Source organism: Leptonotus elevatus, chromosome 11 (genome assembly GCF_054856555.1).
Source record: "Leptonotus elevatus isolate MCC_2025b chromosome 11, RoL_Lele_1.0, whole genome shotgun sequence".
NCBI classification, from domain to species: domain Eukaryota; kingdom Metazoa; phylum Chordata; class Actinopteri; order Syngnathiformes; family Syngnathidae; genus Leptonotus; species Leptonotus elevatus.
The window spans coordinates 18562802-18587760 of record NC_141249.1 but is presented as its reverse complement, the minus strand read 5'-3'; the positions used below and the strand labels follow the sequence as shown (position 1 = coordinate 18587760).

Below are 24959 nucleotides of genomic sequence, written 5' to 3'. Positions count from 1 at the left end.
CCATTACCTCCATGAAATGAGATATAACTTGCCAAGTTTTTTTTTTTTGCCCAAAAATATAGATTTTGGAGAAAATAAGCCTATATTGTAATGAATGTGGCTAGGAAGGCAAAAAAAAAAGAAAAGCAAAAAATGTTGTGGCAGCTAAGGCTGTTTGAAAGCGCTATATAAATAAAGATGACTTGACTTGACTACTGCCATCCATCATTCGCAATCGCATCAAACTTGAAATTAAATTGGATCTTACATAAGACGCGCCGCATGAGCTCACATATTAAACACGTCTTCAGACATTTCTATATAAAGTATAAACATGCAGTTCATGTGCAGTCGATAAGATCTCAAACATTCGCATGGACGCTGACACATGGCGACACCCCTCGCACGATGTAAAGATAGCTTTCCCAACACTAAAAAGTGACCTCCTTTCACAAATACTTTGCTCGCTTTTATTCGGCCGACTCCATACGTCAACGTCAGCGCGGTTAGATAATGCTCGGGCGGCAGCTTGGCTTTATCGACGTTTGTGCCATTTTGTGAACGATATCCAAATTCAACGCGGACAGACTTTGTTTTGAGCGGCTGCCTGTCTCCAGGAATGCGAAGCGTCTGGCAACCCCCCCCCCCCCCCCCCCCCCCCCCCCCCCCACCGACGACTGCAAGGTAAACTGTGGTCCGGGGACAAAGCGCAGGGCGAGACCACGGCCAGCGTTTCGGATGTGGGTCTTATCTTAAAGCATTCGCACTAATCCAAGCGTCCTAAAATGGAAGCAGGGGTGGCACCTGCACCTTTTTGGAAGTTGCGTGCGAGCGCTAACGAAAGAAAAATGCTTTTTTTTTTTTTAAATCTCTTCTTGTGTAACAATTAATTCACTTTCACACTGATGACTCAGCAGTCCAGATGTGTAGTCTCACTTGTGTCTCATTTCCACAGTGAAATTCCATGCAACTTTATTAAATTATTCCCAAAAGTGTTTGGACATTTTATGCTCAGTACATGTTCTTTATCCTCTGCGAAGAACAACCAATATTTCTGCGGCTTAATTAACGTTTTGAAACGATAAACAATGATTTAGAACTGCTCCAGATGACGTAAGGTGGCATGTGTGTGCTAGTTGTGATATTGTGTTTTTGGATTAAGGGGCGTATCAAACTCATTTGCAGAGCTTGACGGGAAATCGCAAGTGAGCGCACGCCGCGAGATGGGCCCACCCCCCGTCTGCAAAAAAACACGTTCTCACGCGACGCTCATATGACTCAGAGCAGCAGATATCCACTTGTTAGTGGAATTACAGGATGCACTCATCATGTGGCATTGAAATAAGAGACGGTGAGTGGTGAGTCAGTGTTCCTTTGTGCGGAGGAATAGATAACCGTAGGGGATGAATTGCGTTAAAACATTTAACGGTGTCATGTTGGTGTCAGAAAATGTATTGGAATATGGATTTGATGTTGTTTTTTAAACACAATTATAACAACATGAGTATTGATGAAAACGATGACATTTTGGCTGTTTGTTTACAGGGCATTTGCATTTTCTGGTGTCAGAAGATGGGTCCCAAAGGGATTTTTCAGACAGATATAGAAAGGGGATTTTTACACAAGTCTGCTTTAAATGGAATAACTACTAAAAATGCTCTTTTGACATAAGAAAAGGGATCCCAAAATAGAATAAAAATAATTTTGGTATTGGAAAATTAGTTCCAATTTTTTTTTTAGACCAACGTTACCATTTCCACAAAAAACTGATGAAAAGGATGTCCAAACAAGTTATTGGTGTCATAAGATGGGTCCCAATTATTATTATTTTTTAAGACAGAGAAAGTGGCTCTTTACCTAAGTCTGCTTTTAAATGAAAGCAAACAAAAAACAAAACAAAAAAACCTGTTGCTTTGGCATCAGAAAAGGGATCCCACAGTGCATTATGAAAAATGTCACAGATGCAAACAATGCTGTTAGCTTAAGGTTTTATGGCAAATGTATTTGTGGTGCCAGAAAATGGTTCCCAAAGTGAACTTTTTGTGTTAATAAAAAAACACTGCAGTTTGGAGCAGTACAATGTTGCTAGCTTACCATCCTGCACCTTTAAACATCCATTTAGTGAGTAATTACATATACAAGGAAGAAAAAAACCCCCCATCAAAGTCAGGAGGAAGTAAGAAGTCATTACGGCCGCAGCATTTTTCGGTCAGCCATGTGGCCTGCGGAATCAAAACAGTGCGTTTCCTCAACAACCCTCAAAACACCACAGCAACTCTTTGTGCCGCTGCACTTATCAGCGGAATGTTCTTATTATAAATACGCCGGCCGGCCAGCTTATTTTTTTGAGGCCTGATCAAAACGACTATTCTGGGGGAAAGAACAGGCTAGGCAAAATGCTAACCTGCTCACATAGCATGATGGGAATAAATGCCAAGACGGATCGAAATGAATGGGTTAGTAAATTAGTATTATTTTTAAGCACAGCTATACTGATAACCAAGTAACCCATTTCTTGGTAACTTTGACTGTTCAGTGGCTAGTTTAACTTTTTAAAACTAAACTCAATCGGCCAGGTTAGCTATTTCACCCATTTTTGGTTACTTTTGACCCAGCAGTTTTAACAGTATGTCTTGTCATCAGGGTACGACTACTAGTTGATGTATAAAATTAGAGCACAATAGCAAGTGAGCATAAAAAAATGCTTAAATACTATTAGTACTAGTTCATTTAACTCATTAATGTACTGTGTTGGAGTGTCATGACTGGTAGTCGGTTGCCAGATCAAATTACAAAATGCTAACATGCTAATGATTGCTAATCTTCACAACGTTGATAAAATGCTAGCATGCTAACAGTTTATACGTTAACATTCAGTATAGCAAGAAAGAAAACTTTCGGTTCTTTGCTTGTCTATGAGAATATTGTTGCATACATTGTTTAGTGAATTTTCAACAGTGGTAGGTTTGTAAGAATGTCTATTTTTGAGTACTGATGTATTTTTTTCAAGATAACATTTTTATTAAAAATATAGATTAAAATTTTGTATTTTTAAGAAAAATGTATAAAAAATTATAATTTGAATAATAATAATAATAATTATTATTATTATTACAAGACATAAAGCTAAATTTTGTTAAGAAAATTCAGAATTTTTCCAAGAAGAAAAAAAAAACAGCAGAAAAAAAGTAGTGTATTTGGGAAAACATAAAAAAAAACACAAAAAAAGAAGTCACAATTGTATTTTAAAACATTTTTATAGACGTATATATTGAGAAGACAAATTATATGTATAATTGAAATAAAATTGGTAATATTACACTAGTAGTGTTATATATTATTGAGTAAAAAATGTCTTATTTCTCACCCCAAAAAATAGTTATATGTATATATATATATTTTTTTAAAGTGTCATGACTGGTAGTGGGTTACTAGTTCAAATTACCAAATGCTAACATGCTAATAATTGCATGCTAACTGTTTATACATTGACATTCAGCATTGCAAGAAAGACAACTTTTGGTCCTTTGCTCCATGTACCTGATTGGATAGTGCAGGTGTCCCTAATGAAGCGTCTGTTGGAACACTGCATTGCATTCATTCAAGGTTGAGCTGAATTGGGCTTGCTCGTCTCGGAGGGACGTTTAAAAAAAACAAAAAACATTTTTCTTGTCACAGAATCGCATTTTTTAGCAGAAATTAAACTGCGACGGCTGAAAACCGAGACCACTCATGACTCGTCTTTCACCTCCACTTTGGCCAGAGAGTGTGTGTGTGAGTGTGTGAGTGTGTGAGTGTGTGTGTGTGTGCACATACTTTCATGGTAGATCAGTGAAATCTAGCACTCGCAACTCCACAGACTGAAAAAAAAAGGAGCAAAAATGAGGACTTTGACCCCTGCTTCACATGCAAGGAGGTGAGTGGTGGGGTGTGGGGGGTTGGTTTAGGGGTGTATTATGGGATGTAAAACAAACCCGCTTTAAGCACATCAGGCCTGTCTGTACAGTGTGTCGGACTTCCTGCTTTGGCTTTCAGCAGTTATATAAGCACGATGATCAGCATACACTTTCGTACTGAGCAAAAAGCAGTGCATGCCAAAGAAATATATATCGTTTACTTAATAGCGAAGCAAAATCTCTTTATGTCTAGATTGTCAGCCATCCAGGTCATGATAATCTGTGACTTGGGCCACTATGCTATGAAGCTAACAATACAGAAAAAAAGTATTAAAAGAAAGCTCAAATAGTCCATTTGGATTTCCCAAAATGTAATTTCCGGAAATTAAAATGGCATAATTTCGAATATATATATATATATATATATATATATATATAAAAAAATAAAAAAAATTAAAAAAAAATAATTTAAAAATAAATAAATAAATATATATATATATATATGTAAAGTTGCATATTTAAAAAAATATATAAAATAGGTTGCATATTTTCAAAAAGTTGTATATTTTTAAAGAAAAAACATTTAAAAACATATAATATTAAATATTAAAATACACATGCTATTAAGCTAACAATACAGAAAAAAAGTATTAAAAGAAAGCTCAAATAGTCCATTTGGATTTCCCAAAATGTAATATCCGGAAATTAAAATGGCATAATTTCGGAAAAAAATAAATATATATATATATATAAATGTATGTAAAGTTGCATATTTTCAAAACATAAAATAGGTTGCATATTTTCAAAAAGTTGTATATTTTTAAAGAAAAAATGTTTCAAAAATATATCTAATTATATTTTTGAGAATTTGTAAAAAAAAAAAAAAAGAAAAAAAAGTATTTCAGTGAATTCTGGAAAAAGTTGCATATTTTTAAAAACTTGCATCTTTAAAAAAAAAATAAAAAAATTTAATTGCTGCATATTCTCAAGAAAAATGTATTGGATTGACTAAAAAGTTGTATTTTGGAGGTAGGATATTTTAATGAATGGATTTATTAGCCGATTAAGTGGCGTGTCACAATATTGTGTCGACTGAAGTGTGAAATGTGAGCTCAAGAGGATAAAGAAAAGATTAAAGCTGAGCTCAGTAAAAGTCAGTACAAATGTTTGCCAAAGCTAAATGAACAAATAGCATGACTAAGGACCACTTCAAAAGCAAATACATACAGTACATACAAGCGCTCCAGTGCGCACTGTGAAGCGTTCGCTGTTCTTTTGAGCATTCAGCATCTTTTTAGTTTTTGTTTTGTTAAGCTGTTTATCGGTTCTCGGCTGTGAGATTTATGTTGCTCGCACGGTAACATTATTGGAATAGATAACACAGCTCCTCATCTCATAAGTTCTTGTGTGCATGGAATTAGTTCACATATAAAAGGGGAGTATGCTTTCATAGACCTACTCTGACTGGGAAAAAGTTTTGAGAAAACAAATAGAAATTTTAGTATAAAAGTGCATACAGTGTTCATGATTTTTTTTTTATTAAATAAAAAATTTAAATACATTTGTCCTATTTTCAAATTCTTACTTTAATTTTTTTTTAACAGCTTCTGCAATTTAAAGTTTCAAATCTTTAAAAAAAAATTAAACATCAGATAAAAAGTTAACCCAAGTAAAAATAAAATGCAGTTTTTATATTGAAATGTATTAAAACTCAATCACTACCATTGACAAGTACACTTGTCAAGTATGTTTTCTTCAGCTGATGTATACCAAAGGCCATCATCCAAAGAAATTCGACAACGGAAGAGAACTGAAGTGTTCTCGGAAGTGTAATGGTCTGCGGCTGCAATGTTACTTCAGGACAAGGACGACTTGCTAGAACTATGAATTAATTCTGCTCTTTACCAGGAAATCCTGAGGAAGAATGTCCAGCCTCCAGTTTGTGACCTCAAACTGAAGTGCAATTGGGTTCTACAGGAGGTCAACATTGCACAAAAAAAAAAACACACACAAGCAAATCACCATCTCAATGGCTTTCATAAACTCAAATGTGAAAATGAGGCTTAATTGGAGGTGGAGCTTGCCATTTGAAGGTCCACATGAAACAGGAGCTTTAGATAAACACAGAAATAACTTTTCGGGGCCAAACTTAACCTAATGATTCATTGACCGCTTCATCAAATCAAAAATTTTATATAAGCCGTGTCTTTATTCAGCCAGTCTTACACAACCATGAAAGTATTCCACCCCTTGAAAACATTCTGCATTCTTCCTCCAGTTATTCTGTTCAATATATTGATTAGTTTTTCTTCTTCTCATGAATGACCTTGCTGGCATACAGTGTGTGTCAATCGGCAATTGTTTGTTACACAATCGCGTGTGAAGGAATGTCATTAGCTCTGCGATGACTGAACGAGTGTGCCAGGTCACGATTTCTATTATGATTATTATTTGCTAATATATGCTGACGGCAAGTGTTGGGGAGCAGGCCAACAGGTGCGTGTGCGTGTGTGCGTGCGCGCCTCCGAACCGATCGCAGAGCCTTTTCAACACTTCTCAATTCAAAATCATTCCTGTGGCCCGACGTGAGCAATTGCAAACATCAGATTGTTCCACGGCATACAGGAGAAAATAGATTTACATAGTAATATATATTTTTTTACTTTTACTCTTTAAAAAAAAAGAGAAAAAAATAGTTTTTTATACAGAAAAAAATATATACATATTTATATATACACATTTACTTCGTTACATTTATTTAAGTAACTTTGGGGATAAATTGTACTTGCCAGATTAGTGTTGATGCAATATAGTTTTTACGTTTACTTGAGTAAATTCTTCAAAAGCATTGTTTCCTAAAAATATGAAACTTATATATATTTATATGTATATAAATATATCTATTTTTCTTTCTTTCTAAGAGCTCAGTATTGTTCATTCGGTAATTTCACCGATTTGACATGTCATCATCATTGCTCTCTTTTTTTATTTATTTTTTATTTTGTATGTGGGTGAGAATGTGTATGTGCGTGCATGCGTGTGAGTGTGTGTGTATTCGTTAGTTCACCAAAAACCTATTAAAAAGTCCCATACCGTTCACCTAAACCGATATATATATATATATATATAATAAATATATCTATAATATATAACTTATTTTATATTTCTTGGGCGAAAAAGGATTATTATTATTTTTCTTAACTTCTCTCAAAATATACTTACATACTTTTTTTAATATATATATATATATATATATATATATATATATATATATATATATATATATATATATATATATATATATATATTAATATTTTTTTTTTTAATATTGTGTCCTCTCAAAATAATAGATTTTTCCCCATAAAAGTATGCAACATTTTTTTTCTTTATAATATACAACTTATGTAAAAAAAAAAAGTTGTTGATGAAAAGATAATAATAATAATAATTAGAGGCGCCTTTCTTGAACACCGTACAGTAAGGGAAACAAAAAGTAAGTTAAAAATAAAAATAATGCGCTTAAGTAGGACAGCACTGCCCTCCAGAGGGGCATTAGAAGTATTACGCTCATTGGGACAACTGTTATTTTTCACAATATACTTTTTTTTTTAATATTGTGTCCCTTCAATTTTTTGGGATATTTTCCCCCAAAAAGTATGAAACTTTTTTTTCCTTCAAAACACAAAACTAAACAAAGAAATGGTTGCGTTGATGAAAAGATAATGAGCAAAAGTAGGACAGCACTGCCATCCAGAGGGGCATTAGAAGTATTACACTCATCGGGACAACAGTTTTATACGAGTAAATTGTGTATATATCGCCCTCTCCCGGTCAAATGGAGATTAACTCCTTAAACGTCAGCTAGACTGTACACTGTCAAACTCAACTTCAATATACCGGTATATCACTATAAATAATAAATACAATAACAACATGACACAGCATAAGTAGCAACTGGGGGTTCAGTATCTTGCTCAAGGACAATTCAACATGGTGACAGGGGCCAGGGATTGAACCCACAACCTTTGGTTGGACCGCTTTAGTCATGCCGCCGCATATGCAAATATATTAGTGGTCAATGACAAGGTCAAAGAGGAGTATACTATGAACAAAAAACGACCTCCCTCAGGGACCAAACGTACAGCTGGACTTTGCATCACTGGTGTGGACACGCACGCACGCACACACACAGAGGACCCTAAAAGTACCTGGGGGGGCCCAAGCCCAAACCTCCCCTGGAGCGCTGCCACACATTGGACTGAAGGAAGGAGGGGCCATCAATCAAAGAGGCCTCATAAAAAAAAAAAACTCAAGAGAAATCAAACTTTTTCTCTTTGCTACATCACGGCTCGGTATCCTTCTGCGGCATTGCAAAGAAACAAAAAACAAAAAAAACGGACAGAATCATAAAACATAAAAAACACGCACATAATAATGAACCTATGGTCCACTGTACATTTAGTAGTTAAATGATTGAACCCAAACAAACCACCCTCACATGAGGCTCATCATTAGTCAAGGTGTGTCTATCCAGAAAAGTTTGGAGTGTTGTTTTAATCAACACTTGGAGTGAGCGGGTAGGGGGGGGGGTCCGATGGGGGTCTTATTTTCACCGTCCGGCAAGCACGCGGGCCTCTGCTCTGCTGTGTTTGTTTACCCAAGTAGAAACATGTGAACATGTGTTTGTTGCTCACTGAGCTTGAGTTACACACCAGAATGCATTAACACGTTGTGCTCAGTTGGGCGCGCACGCACACACAAATGGCTACAACAGCCTACAAATCATTTAGGTGTCTTTAACTCATTCACTGCCATTGACGACTATAGACGTCAAAAATTCATGTGAACTATTTCTATTAGTTTAACTATTTTTTATGAAAACCTATATTTTTTTATTGTACATTAATAACAGATATAAAATTATCATGCGATTAAATGCCCCTTATTTTTAATATATTTTTTTAAATTAGGCCCGTCAGTCGATTATTATTATTTTTTTTAATTAATCACATGACTTCACTAGTTAACTAACGATTAATCACACATTTTATATCTGTTCTAAATTTACAACAAAAAAAAATCTAGGTTTTTATACTCGTTAATAAAAGTGGATTTTTTTTTAACCAATATAAATAGTTTAAATGAATTTTTGACGTCTATAGCCGTCACTGGCAGTGAATGAGTTAAGAGCACAATGACAACTTGTTTTTTCCCCATTGGAAATCATATAAACAATTACAAAAATGTTTTACTTTCATATAGTGCAACTTTTCTTTCACACACAAAACAAATACACTTCGGGGGTTTAAGCTACACGTCTACACATTCACTTACACGTTAATCAGTTTCCTCTGGCAGCAGTCGTGCGCTGTCACCATGAAGATGGATTTCATAAACAAAAAATAAAAAACTGTAAAACTGAGAACCATCCTGGGACCGTGGCTTTGCGCTCGTCAGACCGCCTCACGGTGCTAGCTAAGCAGCCACAAAGTCAGTCAACCAAATTTCAATGCAGCTAACACAATGAAAAGACATTGCGGCCACAAAGCGCCCCCATGTCGTTAACTAACCAAACAGAGCAAAGCTTATTTACATATTGAATATTTTTAAATATATAATAAATGTACAGTTCAAAAAGCTTTGAAAAAGGTATTCCTTCTCATTTTCAAATTATCTGTACTTCTAAGTACTTTTACTGATGCAGTTACCAACTTGGCCACGGGGGCGCACTGTAACACAAGCCTGCAGCACACACTATGTAACACCCGGCAACCCCCATCATTTCAGCCCCCCAAATCTCCATCCATCCATCGCAAAACAGACCTCTCTGCCAGGAGAACTGGGGAGCTGTTTTTTCACGCTCTCCAGAGGGGGATAAGCATCTTTTTTTCTTTTCTTTTTTTTTTAGGCGGCCCAGATGTGAGGCACCAAACCTGCTTGAATAAAAAACACAGTCACTTTCTCTGCTCCTCCTCTTAACCTCCGACTATTCACTCCATTTTTAACACAAAGTGTCCAAGTTTTCAAGTGAATCTCGTCCTCCGCCCTTCCTCCCAAATTGGCCTCGTCTCCTTTTTCTTTCCTTGGCGTTGCGGGTTCCACTTTCCAAATAAACGTTCTCAAACACGCAACACATGCATTGAAGAACAAAAGACAATAAAGTGATGCATAATGCCGAATTCCACCCCCCCCTTCCAAAACCCACACTTATGCAGACGAGTCACACAGTCCAGATGACCCAGTGACAGAGACACATCATTTAGCCTCCTCCACTTTGTTCTCCAGTTTATTGTTCTGTTCGTAAATTCCCCAAGTGTCTGTATGTGTGACATGTTAGTGTATATTTGTGACAGCACATCTGGATGGAGGGAGGGCGTGGCGGCTCGCACGACTTAAGTCCATATGGTGAAGAAACATTTTGAGAGGAACACGTTTTAGAGCGCGTCTAGCCGAGCCCGAATAATCAACACAAGTTGCTGCAAAGTGAATTTGGGATTTACGAGGCAAGGCCTCGACCCCGGTAGGTGTGCTGTCTGCGTGGATTAAGCCAACATTTCTGTATCAGAGGCAAGCCAAGACGCTTGTTCCCAACTCTGCCTTTTTGTACAGAAGCACGTTAGCGTTCGGGAGAAGTGACAGTTGAAAAGTAAAATAAATTTGCCTCCAACACCAGCTTCACCCATGAACAAAAAAAACCAAACAAACCCTCAAAGGCCAATTCCTGAAATCAAACAGGAAGTAGACAAAAAGTTAAAAAAACAACTTTGAACCACAAACTTAGCGTTGACGATAATATGACAAGATAGTAAACCAATTCAAGTCTAAATTAACCAACATCAAGCTAGTTAAAAAAAAAAAAAAGAGTAATTCAGAGCGAAAAAACCTGATGGCTAACACTTTCGGGCAAATAAACACACACACATGGTCAAGCAAGATAACGCGATAACACACATGGCGGCCAAGCAGCCTCCAGTAAAGCCCCGCTGCTGCTCCGAGCCGCCACGCTACGCTAAACCATGCTAATGAAAAGCTGGTGGGAGGGACCTAGCTATGGGCCCAGCCCAGGGTCATGTTGAGCCAATGTTCATTCCCGTCCCATGCCTGATTATAACGTCAACAATACTAACATGGATGCCAGAATTTTTCTGACCTAGTTAGCATTGACGCTAAATAGCGTAACAGCATACCATAAGTATCTACAAGAAACACTGACAAACATTTTGAAATATTTGTTCAGTGAAGTTGTAGTAAATGATTCCCAACGGTCTATTCAGTAGACAAATCCAGTGCATGTAAGTGGGTGTTGCATTTTTTTTGGGCCAACCAGATTTCAGTCTTTATGTGTTGCCATATCAAGCAAATCTGACCAGGGACTTCAGAGTCAGTTGTGCTGGCCAATATAACTTTAACTATATTTAACCAATGAGATTTCATATTCTGCCTTCTGACAAAAATACAACAAAAAAAACATCATTAGCAGAGGTGGCAAATCCAGGTCCAGAAAGTAAAAACCCCGCCACAGTTTGGCTTTAGCCCCGGGTCTAGCTCCCATGCTGTTTGTTTACCTGCTAGGGAGCTAGCTAGCTAGCATCAGGGGCTAAAGCCAAACTTTTTTTTGTGTGTGGCTAAAGCCAAACTGTGGCAGGGTTTTGATTTTCTGGACCTGGATTAGCCACCTCTGATCATTAGCGATTTGCACACGGCAGCCATTTTGAATCCCTGACCAAAAAAAAAAAAAAAAAAAAGGCTTTTCTGAATGAATAAGCACATCCCATGGAAATCAATGTAGGGGCTCTTGTTCTTCTACAACTTCAAACAAAAAGTACAATACTCTAATGGAATTAAAGAGATGTCAAATGACATGTTAGCCTGTGCGTGAATCACATTTACGACACTTAAATCAACAAAAAACAACAATGAAGAGTTCACGAGGCAAAGAGAAGAAGAAACAATGGCGGACAGTAATGGACACAGCCATTAGACAGGAGGAGGACAGATAGAAGCGAGGGTGGTGCTGCTGATGAAAAGACATGATTAACCTTTGATCCTCACTCACTTTTGTGACTGTGTGTGTGTCAGATGATAAGTGTGCTATGTGCTTTGCCGCTCCCAGGAGACACACACACACACACACACACACACACACACGCACACGCACAGATTTTGTTGACGCTGGTCAGATACTTTGTAATGTGTGTGTGAGGTGGAGGTCGGGTCAAAAAGTTTCCATGTTGTGCTTTTAAATTACATTTCAGGATGAACCTAACATCACTAATATGCAGTTCAGTTGTGTAACTTTACATTTGCAATTAATCTTTATGACCCCCCCCCCCCACCCACACCCCCCCAACTAACCCTTAACCCTTAACCCTACCATAGTATAGGCCTACATCTTTACTCAGCACTCCTTCTTTTCCAATGTCACAAAAATATGGACAAAGTCGTTTGTTTACAAAAAAGAAAAACTAGCTATTTAGCTAGCTAGCAAGACAAGCTGAGTAACGATGTAGCTGCTACGTAGCTACATCTTTACTCAGTGCTCATTTTCCAATGTCACAAAAACATGGACAAAATCCTTTGTTTACAAAAATAACTTTGATAGCTAGCTAGCTAGATTTAAAGAAGTAGCTGCTACGTTAGTTAGCTAACTAGCAAGACAAGCTAACGTAGCAGCTACATCTCAGTCCGCCTTCTTGCCCAGCGTCACAATAACATGGAATCAAAGTCATTTGTTTATAAAGTGAGCTCGTGAGAGAAGGGAATGTAGTCAAAAGGACAACACCGGTCGCAGAAGATCCAAATTAAAGTCCTCAATAGAAAAAGCTAGTTAGCAAGAGAAGCTAACATAGCAGTCTACAGCTTCATTTGCTTCTTATTTTTGTCAAACATCCCCAAAACGTATAGACTCAAATGCAGCACATATGTTACAGAAGATTGATTAGTGATTAAAAATTTTTATTTTTATTTTTTTTTATAAACAAATACAATAATATAGGTAATAGGACTGAGCTGAGATTTTAACCTTCCCGGTCATTGTTGAAATATTGAATAAGATACATAGAAATTAATGAGTGAACTTACATTTGGTCTTCCCATGGCTTGTAGACGATCTGATTGGTGCAATATGTAAAAAAAAAAATTAACATCGTACCGAAGTCTAATTTTAGGAAGAGGCAACAAAGTTTTCCAACGTTCTAGGTAATTTAAACTAATCTTCAAATTTCCATTTAATACATATGCAATCAGATCAATGTACAGGATTTTACTTAATAAATTTTTTTTAATGTATGGTGCTTGTATACACAAACACACATACTGTATATACTCAACTGTATGGATTTCTTTATAGTGAAACAAATGAGTCACTGACATCCACTGAGAGGATGGAGGACTTGCTCGTGTGTGAGTGTGAAACTCGCACTGGGATAAAAGATGAAGTGTTGCGTAAGTCTACGCTTAACAAAGTGCAGGACCGAGAACAAAGACACATCTTCTTGCAGCGTGTGATCAGCCCGACTGAAGACACATTCTTGTTAAGATGCAGCATCTCAATTTACACACAAGCATGCAGATTAGCATGAGAAGACAGATGAGAGCAAGAAAGAGCGAAAAAAGCTGATGTTTTGGCCAATTTTGTTGACATGAAAATGGATTAAAAAAAAAACGGTGCCGTGTTTAATGTTTGTTTATAAGAAAACGGATGCAAATGTTTTGACAAATGAAAACGGATGACCATAAGTTTATATCAAAACAGATACAAACTGTACTTTTGACCATTTGTTTGCATGAATATATACAAACTCGGCTTTGATGGATTGTTTACATGAAATTGATTTTTTTTTTTTTTAAATGTATCATGTATGTATGTCTCTTTACAGGAAAGGTGATACAAACGGCATTGTTTTGACTGTTTACATGAAAGAAAAGATACAAAAGATGTAGTTTTGACTTTCTTTATATGCCAATGATTTTTTTCAGTTTGGATCATTTGTTTACATAGAAATGAATAAAAAGGGCCATTTTGACTGTGTGTTTACTTGGAAATAGGTACAACCATTTCCATGTGTGTTCTGCTTTGATTGTTTACACGAAAAAATGGACTCTGTGCTTTTGAACATTTGTTGGCATAAAAACAGACATAAATGGTATAATTTAGTTGTTTTTTTTATGTTTACATGAAACTCGTACAAATGGTGTCTTTGTTTCTTTTGATGAAAACATTTTCAGTCCATTTCTTTAAATGAAAACGGCTACAAATGGTGTTGTTTCGACCGTTTGCTTGCATGAAAAGAGATACAAACGGTATAAGTTAGACAGTTTTTTTTCATGAACTCAATTTCCATGCCTCCCAATGGGAGAAATTCAGAGAATCCCAACAAAACTGGGAGTCAAATGGACGTTCCACTGTCCACGACAAGATACGCGGCGACTCCTGCATCTCGGGAGGAAGCGTCCTATCGCAGGAAGTCCGATCCTCCTAATCGCGGCCCCACATCCCCGTTGGGGGCCCCGAGCCTCATCATCTGCAGACCTAAGAGGCCACGCAGGCAGGCAGGCGTCCCACACAAACATGCATTCATGCTGGGCCGGAGGCACAAGTGAAAGTGGATTACAGGGCGGACCGCTAGCAGACATAGCACTTAACGTATTATACGCTGACACTGTGACTTAAAAAACTAGCTAAAAACTGTCTATACAAACTATAATTTGATAATTTTCATGCAGTCTCTAATTAGAGCGTATGCGTGTGTCATCCAGGTCCGAGGGGTGATGCTGGGCTAGACCGTCAGCCACAATAACCTCTGATGATGAGATGCTAACGCTTAGCATGACATAAATAACTCACGCGGACATAAAGCTTGAACATATACTCGACTCTTACACACTGTGCAATACAAGCCAAATAAACGACTATATTTCTCTACTTTCTTTTCCATAATGAGGGCGCAAAATGTCTCGCTCTCTCCTACTGTATTTGAGCTCTCTCGGTTTGTTTTGCTCTGCGTGACGCTCTTGCGTCTCCTTAATAGTGCGCCCCCTTGTGATCTGATGGATAAACCGCACTTTTGTATTAGCCGCAGGGTTGAATGCAAGTGAAAAAAGTAGTAGTTTTAAGTGCAGAAATTACTGTAAGTAATTGACATCAGCAGGAATGAGATGAAAATATTTTCACAAACTAATCCAATTGTAAATTGTGAATATACATTAAAAAAATACAGAATTGTCTTAAAGCGCAATAAGTCAGGTCTTTCATAAATGTAAGAAAATACTTTTCAATTCACGTGAACAGTAAATTTCAATAAAACGGTTAGAGGCAAAAAAAAAATTGTCCTTTAAAATTCAATTTTCTTAAGAATTTATGGGAAAATTAAGATATATAACATAATCGATTCATGGTTTTATGGGGGCTTGAAAAGGAAACGCGGTAATGCACCAAGAATATTTAAAAAATGCCAAAATAAAGTCAATACAATTAGAGAACGGGGATTTTAGGTGCCAGTCCGACCTCTAATTTCAAGTCGCATACACATCGTATAATTCAGAAGACCAGTCAAACTAAAGAAAAAACAACGTATGACTATGGAATCAAATTATAAAAATAAATAAATACACAATATCAATACAAAAATAGTAAAATAAACCACACTAACCCCCCACTATTTCTTATTGGGCCAGGCCTCGGCCTACCCTTGTGGAAGGCATGCATGTGTGTGACTTGTGATGTGTTTATTTTCTGAGGTGGGGGGGCATGAGCCGCAGACGGCCATTATCGTGGCACACGTACACGTGCACGCCCACACGATAACACTAGCGATGACTCTCTTAGACCAAAACGTTTCCCACGAGTAGAGGAACAGTGCTTCATTCATGCCTTCATCTCGCCACATCAGACACGGACGGAATGGAGCGTCTGGTCGGACTAGAGTTGGCGACGCCACTGGACGATCGACCCGAAAAGAGCAGAACGGTTGTTATTATCATGTGGACTGAGATTTAGGATGAGTTATATCTAAAAAAAGGCATCCATTTGCAATGTGTCAGTCATTTATACTATTATTTTTGTAGTTGATCTTCTTCCATGTTGACACCGTTTTGATAAAAGTGCAGCTATGCTAGCATCTGCGCTAAATTGAATCCCCCCCCCCCCCCCCCCGTGCACGAATGTTTTTGTGTCAGCCCATAATAAGCAGCGCACATGAGAACCATACACATGAAATACACACAGAATGTCCGTCCTCCCTCTCCGCTGCATGTAAACCAAACCATGGACACAAACCACAGAGAGAACAATCGAGTAAGTACAAACATTCGTAGTGCAAGATAGTGGAGGGGGGGTTGTTGGCTTTTTGGGACTCTTAATCCCTTACTATCTTTTGGCTGGGCCTGCATTCCTTTAATGGGGACATTTTGATAAGACCCAACATTGCTTTTTTTCTTTCTTTTACGATGTATGAAACCAAAGGAGGGGGAAAATGGGGGAGTGTATTTGTTAGCAGATAAATGAGGGCGTGCAGCAGAACAAGGCGAGGGGGTTTAAGGGGTGGCGTTCCCGTTGGCTCAGGTCTTGATTAACACCAGGCCTCCTGACAGGAAGTGACCGGGCCGACTCAGAGCGCCAGGAGAGCTTCCATCTGGTGCTGCGGAGGAGCCTTGGAGGAATTCTCCAACACGAGAATGAGATATATGCGCGAAAAGGACACTTCTGCTGTTCCAGGGCACCAAGCGATCATTTTTTTGACACTATGCCTAAAGGACAGTGCAAATTTAGAGTTGCACACCTTCAGTGCAGTACCATGTTGTGCCACAACATGCCCGGGCAGCATTGAGTTCTACTAGAAGAGATGCAGCATAATTTAAAGCAAGACAAAGAAGCAGAGACCCTAAATCCTGTAACTCCAACTAATCTGCAGAAATACTGTTATTTATATATATATATATATATATATATATATATATATATATATACATACGTTTTTTTTCTCTCTCCGTACTTGTGTACAATACAGTGTCCTAATTTGCCAATATCTTAATTATCACAGTGAATAATAAGAATGACTAAAGATTTAAAACATACAAATAAAGCTTAGCTGCATCCTGTAGACGCGCTATCCATTGTTTGAGGGTTCACAATCTGAACAAACTGATGCGTGTGCGGGGGGCCTCACGCACGTACGCGTGTGCTAATGTATTTTCGGCCCTTGCGTGGAGTCTATTTGCGCTCATATGAGTGAGCGCGTGGGCCGTCGTCTGCCGTCTCCTATTTCCATTGACACGTCCCCACGGACAGACGGGACGTTTTATGAAGAGCATTTCCTGTCGTAAATAAGACGCCGAGGAATTCTAAAGCAAACATAGGCGTCAACCGCACACGAGGATCCGCAAAGCCACGACGCCTCGCTACTGCACAAACTCAGATATGACAGACAAGGTTTTCTGGAGCATCATCATGCTGCATTTCTGCCAATTATTTATATATTTATATATTTAAAAAAATTAAAAAATTATAATAATTCAGCCATTTTACCCCAGATTTTTGCTTATTTCTTTTAGAAGGGGTAATCTTTCAATGTCTACAAAACATTCAACAACAACAAAAATCAGATGATTTTTGCATTAAATTTTTGACTGTCATTACCTTTGTCCTACGTGGTAAGCAGCAACAACAACAAAATTGGCTGATTTGTGCCAATTATTATTTATTTGTGGGAAAATGTTTGAATGCCATTCATTATCTTTGCCCTACGTTGCAATGGGTTAATGTCTAATAAAAAAAATAATAAAAAAATAAACAATCTGCAAAAAAATGGCCCAATAAACAAACAAAAACCCCACAGATTTTTGCAAAAGTTTTTGGGGATGGAATGTTTGAATGTCATTATATTTGTCCGATGTAGTAATGTATATAAAAAAAAAAAATCTGCAAATATCTGGAAAAAAAATTATCGCAGATTTTTGCTATTTTTTATGGGGGGGAGATGTTTGTTGTAATGTGTTAATGTCTAAAAAAAAAAGAAGAAAACAATCAGGAGAAATTTGCAAAAAATAAAATAATCCTATTTTTTTAATATTGAGGGCAATAATTGAACGTCATTTTCTTTGCACTATGTTGTAATTCATTAATGTAAAAAAATAAAATTAAAAAAAATCTGCAAAAACCTTATGCCATTGTTTTCAAAACAATAGCATAATACGCCTCCTTGAAAATATTCCCTGTACAGTGAAGAAGGGATTTCGGCTGGCCACACTTTCCTTCTTTTCCGATGGGAAAGCGGACATAAAGGAAGGCAACCGTGGTGGAGCCTCGACCACGAAGCTCACCACTTGGTGTTTGTGGGGGGTGGGGTCTCCGACCACAGCTCGCTGTGTGGTCAGAGTCTGAAGAGCTAGACGGTCTGTGATGGACCTCCCTTTTTAATTATGACCTGTGCTCCGTGTCACCAGCTTATCTGATCAAGTCAACTAGCAGGAACAAGGCGAGCGGCTGCTTTGCCAATGAGTGTGTGCGTGTGTTTATACAGTATGTGTGTGAGAGGAAGTGAAACAACGACCAGCAATTAAAAATAATTGAGACTAATTTCATAAACACGGTGCCTATATTTAATCAGGCGCGATCGTTGGACCGACTTGCGCTCTACTTCCTCCAGCGACAAGCCCCGGGAGACCCTTTTGGGGTGAAGAGGAGGAAGCCCCAATGGTGCTGGTGGAGACAAATGAAGGAGTGCAAGCAGACATGGACAAGGAAATGAAGGAGAAGAAGAAAAATAAAGAAAAGAAAATTGAGACGTAGGCAAAATAAAACCAAGTTCAATGCGACTTCTTTCATGTCGCTCGCTTGGTCCGTGCCAAGGCAAACAGCGGCCTTGGGGGAGGTCCGGAGCTTTCGCCGAGACAACCCCCCAGTCTTTCTTACAACACACACACAGAACAGGATGAATAACAAACCTAGTGTTGAATCAGCGGTAACTTTGCATCTCTTTTTTGTGCATAGCAGTTATTTCACGTTTTGCCGTTACAGTCCGCTTGCATTGGGGCCAAGCGGGGGCAGTGACCCTAAAATAGCGCTGTGTAATCAATTTCTGTATAACATTGCATGGGCCGAGAAAAAAGCTATTCAACTTTGATGCGGCTCAAGAAACTTTTGCTGTTAAAGTCTGCTTGCATCGGGGCAAAGAGGGGTCAATGACGCGCCACACCCAGCAGATGGAGCTGTGGTGACCTTGCGCCAATCGACTTCTTATCATTTTGACCATTCCCATCTAGGGAGTGGGCATTAGTTCCTCGCAGTCAAAGTCAGGCCTCATCCCACTGAGCCGCTGTCCCGGGGTGAAGATTTAGGAAGGTTTGGCTTGGCCCGCTCACCTCCTCTCTTGCCGAGAAGGAGGAAGTTTGACGGCGCCGCAAAGACAACAAAAACGCCACGACGGCTGACAGGAAACACATCCGCGGGGCACTGCGACATCAGCATGCTGACCGCAACAGCGGCATTTGCAAGCAGCGTTGCGACAGCCAATCAGGATCCAGCTTATGGGAAGCCCTTTGTGCATTTATTAGCACTTATTACATGAACTAGTACGTCTTTTATCACTTGTAAGACATTTCAAACTAGTAGAATGACAGGGGGCCACTAGTAGAACAACTGTCTCACTAGTAATTATTATTATTATTATTATTTTTTTTTTTTACAATATTGTATGACCTTGGCACTAGATTATTTTAATGTTACTAGTCTAGTAGCACTTGTACCATATAGTGAACTAGTGCACAGTTGTGCCTCACATGTAGTGCAGACTAGAGTGCACTAGTAGAAAGTCTTGCCATTAGTAATGTTTTTCCCACTACGGCATGACAGTTCTCCACAATAACTTTGGCAAACTAGTAGTAAAACTACAGTACTATTTTAGCATTTTGATGCTATTAACTCATTCAAACCCCAAAACGTATAAATATGTTTTTTTTATACTTTGTCCTGCACTTCCAAAAACGGATTTGTACATTTTTTTTTCTTTTTTTTTTTTTTTCTTTTTAAGAGCTCAGTATTGTTCATTCGGAAATGTCATCATCATTGCTCTTTTTTTTTTTTTTTTTTTTTTTTTTTAATATATATATATATATATATATATATATACACATATATACATACATATATACATATAAAATTAGGATTTGTACATTTGTATGTTAATTTTTTTTTTGTTTTTATGTTAGAGCATACAGAAGGTTTTGATGCAGCTTCTGATCTGAAGAGGTCACTTAAAGCAATGGTAGTTATTACAAAAAACGGCCAGAAGGTGGCAGCAAAGCATAAGAGAGCAAGCCATGTTGCAACAAGCTCTTTTTGCCAGTGTTTTGAACAGATTTTGTGAATAATGATGAAACAACTGCTAATTGCTGCAAAACGGAAACACATACAAAACATACAGTTTTTTCCTGATAAAATAAAAAAAATTCTAATCTTTATTTTGGTTTTTATAGCAATATAACACAATATTCTGTGGGCCTTGCAAAATTAGTCAAAATCCAGTAAAACAGCCGGGAGCGAAGGGGGTTGCTTCAGTGAAATGGCTGGATTTGTGTACTAGTATGCTAAAAGTGACGCTAGTAGTGGAAACATGTTATTAGTTATTAGGCATAGCCCCTGGAGCAAAAACAAAAGCTCCAAAACCAGCAATGAAACTGAGTAGATATCGGACGTCTTAACAGGACGCATGGCTAAAATGAGCCGGAAGTCAGCCATTTTGGGCTGATTTCAGTGCTTGTACTTTGACAAACTTCTGATAGACCATTCTGACAAATAAGCCTCAATCAGAGGCAGGGATCCTACTAACTAGACCATAGGAGTCAAACTCCGGTCCTCGAGGGCCGGAGTCCTGCAGGTTTTGGATGTTTCCCTTCTCCAACACAGCTGATACATGATCAGCTCATCAGCAAGCTCCGCATAAGCCTGATAACGATCCTGCTGATTGGAATCAGCGTGTGTTGGAAGAGGGAAACCTCTAAAACCTGCAGGACTTCGGCCCTCGAGGACCGGAGTTTGACACCTATGAACTCGACAAACGGCACAAAATTTGATGGACATGTCTATCATAACAGGACATGAAAGTCTGAAGAACCCTTGCCCTATGTTGAACAGGCAGTCGGTCATTTTGGGCGAGCTCCATGTCTCGTACTACGCCAAATCCCTACTATTAGCCTCATGGTGACCAGGTTTCGTCCAATGTCTGCTTCTCATTTTAGGTCTTTAATTGGGGGAGGGGGGCGATGCCACGATCAATGTTTTTCTCCGAGACGGCCGCCCGCCTCATGTTACTACATATAAACTCACTCGGCGTGTACAAACGCTTTAAAAAGTGAGGTCCACGCACACACATACGCGCATGTGCGGACCAAAACACAGCTGGCACACCACGACGGGGTCACTTGCAATGAAGTGTTTATAACCGAGAGTCGGGGGTTTGGACGCGAGGCCCCTCACGGAGAACAGGAAGTCGGGACAACTCGCATGGGGAGGAAAAAAAAAGAAAGAAAGAGAAATAAAGAACCCGCCTTCATTAGCGCTTTACGTAGATTTGCCACCCGTGCGTCTAAGTGCAATATGAGAAGTGTGTTATTTGAGGGTGTGTGCAAAGGTGCACGAGCAGACCACAACTAAAAGTAGCTGTAATTATAAAGCAGAGGAGTGTGTGCGATTTTGTAAGCTCAAGGTTAAAGACGCTATTATTGCACTGCGGTTGCAGACAAACCATCCATCTATATGGTCGACCTTCATATGCGCCGCCACATACCAGACTATAAATACACACACTATTGCAAGTTGACCGAACAGGTACAACCGCTCATTATTGTGCTGATTGAGGGCTCGTTGTTGCTAGGTGAAAGGTCATCGTGGGGTATAAGTACATCTCTTTTTGTCATTTGTGACCGTGGTGTGAAGAAAGAAGAAAAGGATGTGAAGGTCTAACGCAGCCCAGACTGTAAAAGGCTGCTTTAAAACAATATATATAAATAAATCAATGACTGACTGTGATGTGCTAAAGAACATCCTCCCACTAAAGTCAGTGACGACTCATGTATTTGGTAAATGTACCTGTGAGTTTTTGCAGCAAGGGGCTGAGTCTGGTCTCCCTGGTAATGGCCAATGTGAGCCCTCCGATCAGCTCCCTCTCTAGCTTCTCCACCTCCGCCCCCAGCCGGGTGTCCTCCCGCTCCGCCGGCTGGGCCTCGTCGGCCAACGAGTACAAGTACACCAGCAAAAGGATCAGCTCGTCGGGGCCGCACTCGTCCTGCGCGAAGCCGCCGCTGTCGCCGTCCTGGCCTGCGCGAGGCTTCATCAAGGGCAGCATCTGACTCAGGACGGAAGGGAAGTCGACATCTCCGAGAGCCTGATATGCAAAACATACGTGGGAAGGGTATGAGGAAGCGATACTGTGAAAACACTCAGTAAAGCTTCCACCAAAGTCTTTTTTTTTGCATCTGAATATTATTTTTTGCAGCTGTATGAATAGTCATGATAATACTTAAATATGCAGTACATGTCAAAATAGTGGGAACACTTGCAAAATTAAACCAAAGCAAGAATGCTTGCAAATATTACTAAAATATATAAATAACATATTAGAAAAAACAGAAGCGCAATATTTGAGGAAAAATATACAAATTTAATCAAAATATTAGACACAACAATATTGAAAGATACACAAATATTTGGGAAAACTAAAAATATTTGCACAAAAAACATAAATGTTAGAAAAAAAGGTACAATAATATTGTATTAAAAAATAAACAAAAAAATATTGAATGACAACAATAATTGATGGAAAGAACACAATATTAGAAAAAATATCATGATAAAAAGAGAAAAATATTTTAAGAGTGATTTGGTTGAAAATAGACAAATGGCTAAACAAGATTTTAAAAAATACTAGTGGTATCAGAAAAGAAAAATTATGTGAAATATATTTGGACAAAATCATTTTATAATAATATTATGTAAAAAAAAAAATACTAAAAATATTAGAAATCAAAATACAAAATTACAATAATATTAGATCAAGATACATACATATTGAATGAAAAATACATGAATACCAGCTGAAAATAGAACAGTATTAGAAAAACTATTAGGGTGAGAATGAAAATATATAAATATTTGTTAAAAAAAAATAATAAAAGGGATCACAAAAAAAAGAAAAATATCTGAAAATACTACGAAACAGGCCTTTTTTAAATATTGGGATGATAAATACACAAATATTCAAATATATGACATATTTATTTATCTTATTCTATTTAACCATAACTAATTCATTCATGTTCTAAGCAACAAGGCACTTAAGGCTTACACTTTATGTCTATAAAAACACTTCTTCTTTTTTTTTAACCAAACAGGTAAAAAGCAGCAAGGTAACTTTTTTTTGTGGTGGGGATTCACTGAATGCAAACAATAGGCCTTAACCCTAAGGGCCACACCATTCTTCAATGTCAGCTAACCATTGCATATTCAAGGCAAAAATAGTGTGTCAAGCCCCACCATTCACATCCATTGTGTTGCTTGGCAGAGCGGCCTAACAACGTCCACCCTGCGCCAACATTTCAGGGCAGCGTTTCAGACCAGTGACCTGATTTTGGGGGCCAGAACTATAACTGGTCCCAGTCCGTCCCTCACATGTGCAGCTTGCAGCCCGACATGGCGTACTGTCGATTGGCAGACTGTTTATAACAGGCCTGGGTGCTCGCACAACAGCCATGAGCTCATAGGAATGAGAACACAAAAGGGCGGGGATCGACTAAGCTGACTTGAGAAATGAGTTGGTAGTGACCAGCTTTTTGATTTGATCTCTTTTGCGCATATGAGTCTTTTGTTTACAAAATGCTGATCGCTTGTGATCGATCAAAATACAGAATGTTTGATGTGTGGTATATTTCAGCATTTAAAAAAAAATTACATTCAGGGTTGATTTTCAGTTGGAGCCAGTGTTGATAAGCTTTTTGTGAACATTTGGCTCTTTAGCTATCTTGCTTGTCAACGCCGAATAAAAGGTAGAAGGTTGAGAATTTATGTTGTGTTTTAATGCTTTACATGATATCCGTTGCTGATCCTCAGCTCGAGCCAGTATTGACCAACTTTTCGTAAACCAGGAACTGGCTTTTTAGCTTGTTGTTTGTGAATTGTAATAAAAAAGTAATGTGCTTTATTTGTATTGCGTATTTATATTTTGGAGTTTTGTATTTTGTATATTGATCCTCTGCCACCGTCCGTATCAACCAGATTTTTGTAAACAAAGAACATGCCAGCTTGCCTGCTTGTCACTTCTTATCAAAAGGCAGTCCCACGTGCTTTATATTTTAACATTTGTGATAAATCCTCAGTCGGAGTCGGTATCGACCAGTTTTTTTTTTGTAAACAAAGGACTAGCTAGCTAGCTTGTTTGCCAATTGTGATCAAAATGTAAAGTGTTTTGTGTTATCTCATATTTTCCATTGAAATTGTGGCTGATCCTCAGGTATCAGCCAGCTTTTTTCCAAGCAACGGACTAGCTTACTAGCTTGTTTGTCAATTGTGATGAAAAGGTAAAATATTTTTTTTGCGCGATGCAATAATATTTTCCATGAAAATTTTGGTTGATCCTCAAAGAGAGCCTGTATAAACTAGCTTTTTGTCAACAAAAGACATTGCTTATTTGGATCTTCTGCAACTGGCTTGTTTTTAAACAACTTTTGACTTGCATGACAGTTAAGACTGTTAAAATTAAATTTCAAGTACCACCGCAGTGAGATAATACAGTATTTATAAGACAATGCGTTTGTTTTGAAAGGATGTACAGTATTTCATTTCTAATGCGAGCGAGCGGCTTTGCGAGAGTTCGGGCGCAGTGGTGGTCCTGCTGGGGGGGGGGGGGAGGTATCCAGTATCTGACCCAGAAGAAATGCGCTCTGAGCCAAAGAGGAAAGAGGCAGGCCAAAACCTGACTGAACGACTGACCCTCGTGAAGAGAAGTCACATGACTGCAATTTGAACTAGCCAACTCATCCTTTCCAAGGTAATCGCACCACAACGCAACATGCCGTAGCAAAGGTTGGGGAATT

General features: G+C 38.3%; 1 protein-coding gene across 1 annotated transcript in view; it reads right to left on the bottom strand.

Annotated features, from left to right (window-relative positions):
• scfd2 (sec1 family domain containing 2) overlaps positions 1 to 24959 on the bottom strand; it is an 88119-nt gene that overhangs the window by 13352 nt on the left and 49808 nt on the right. The window contains exon 6 of the mRNA XM_086090226.1: positions 21961 to 22255. Within this exon, the coding sequence (XP_085946352.1) occupies positions 21961 to 22255 (295 nt within the window). The remainder of the gene's footprint in view (positions 1 to 21960; positions 22256 to 24959) is intronic.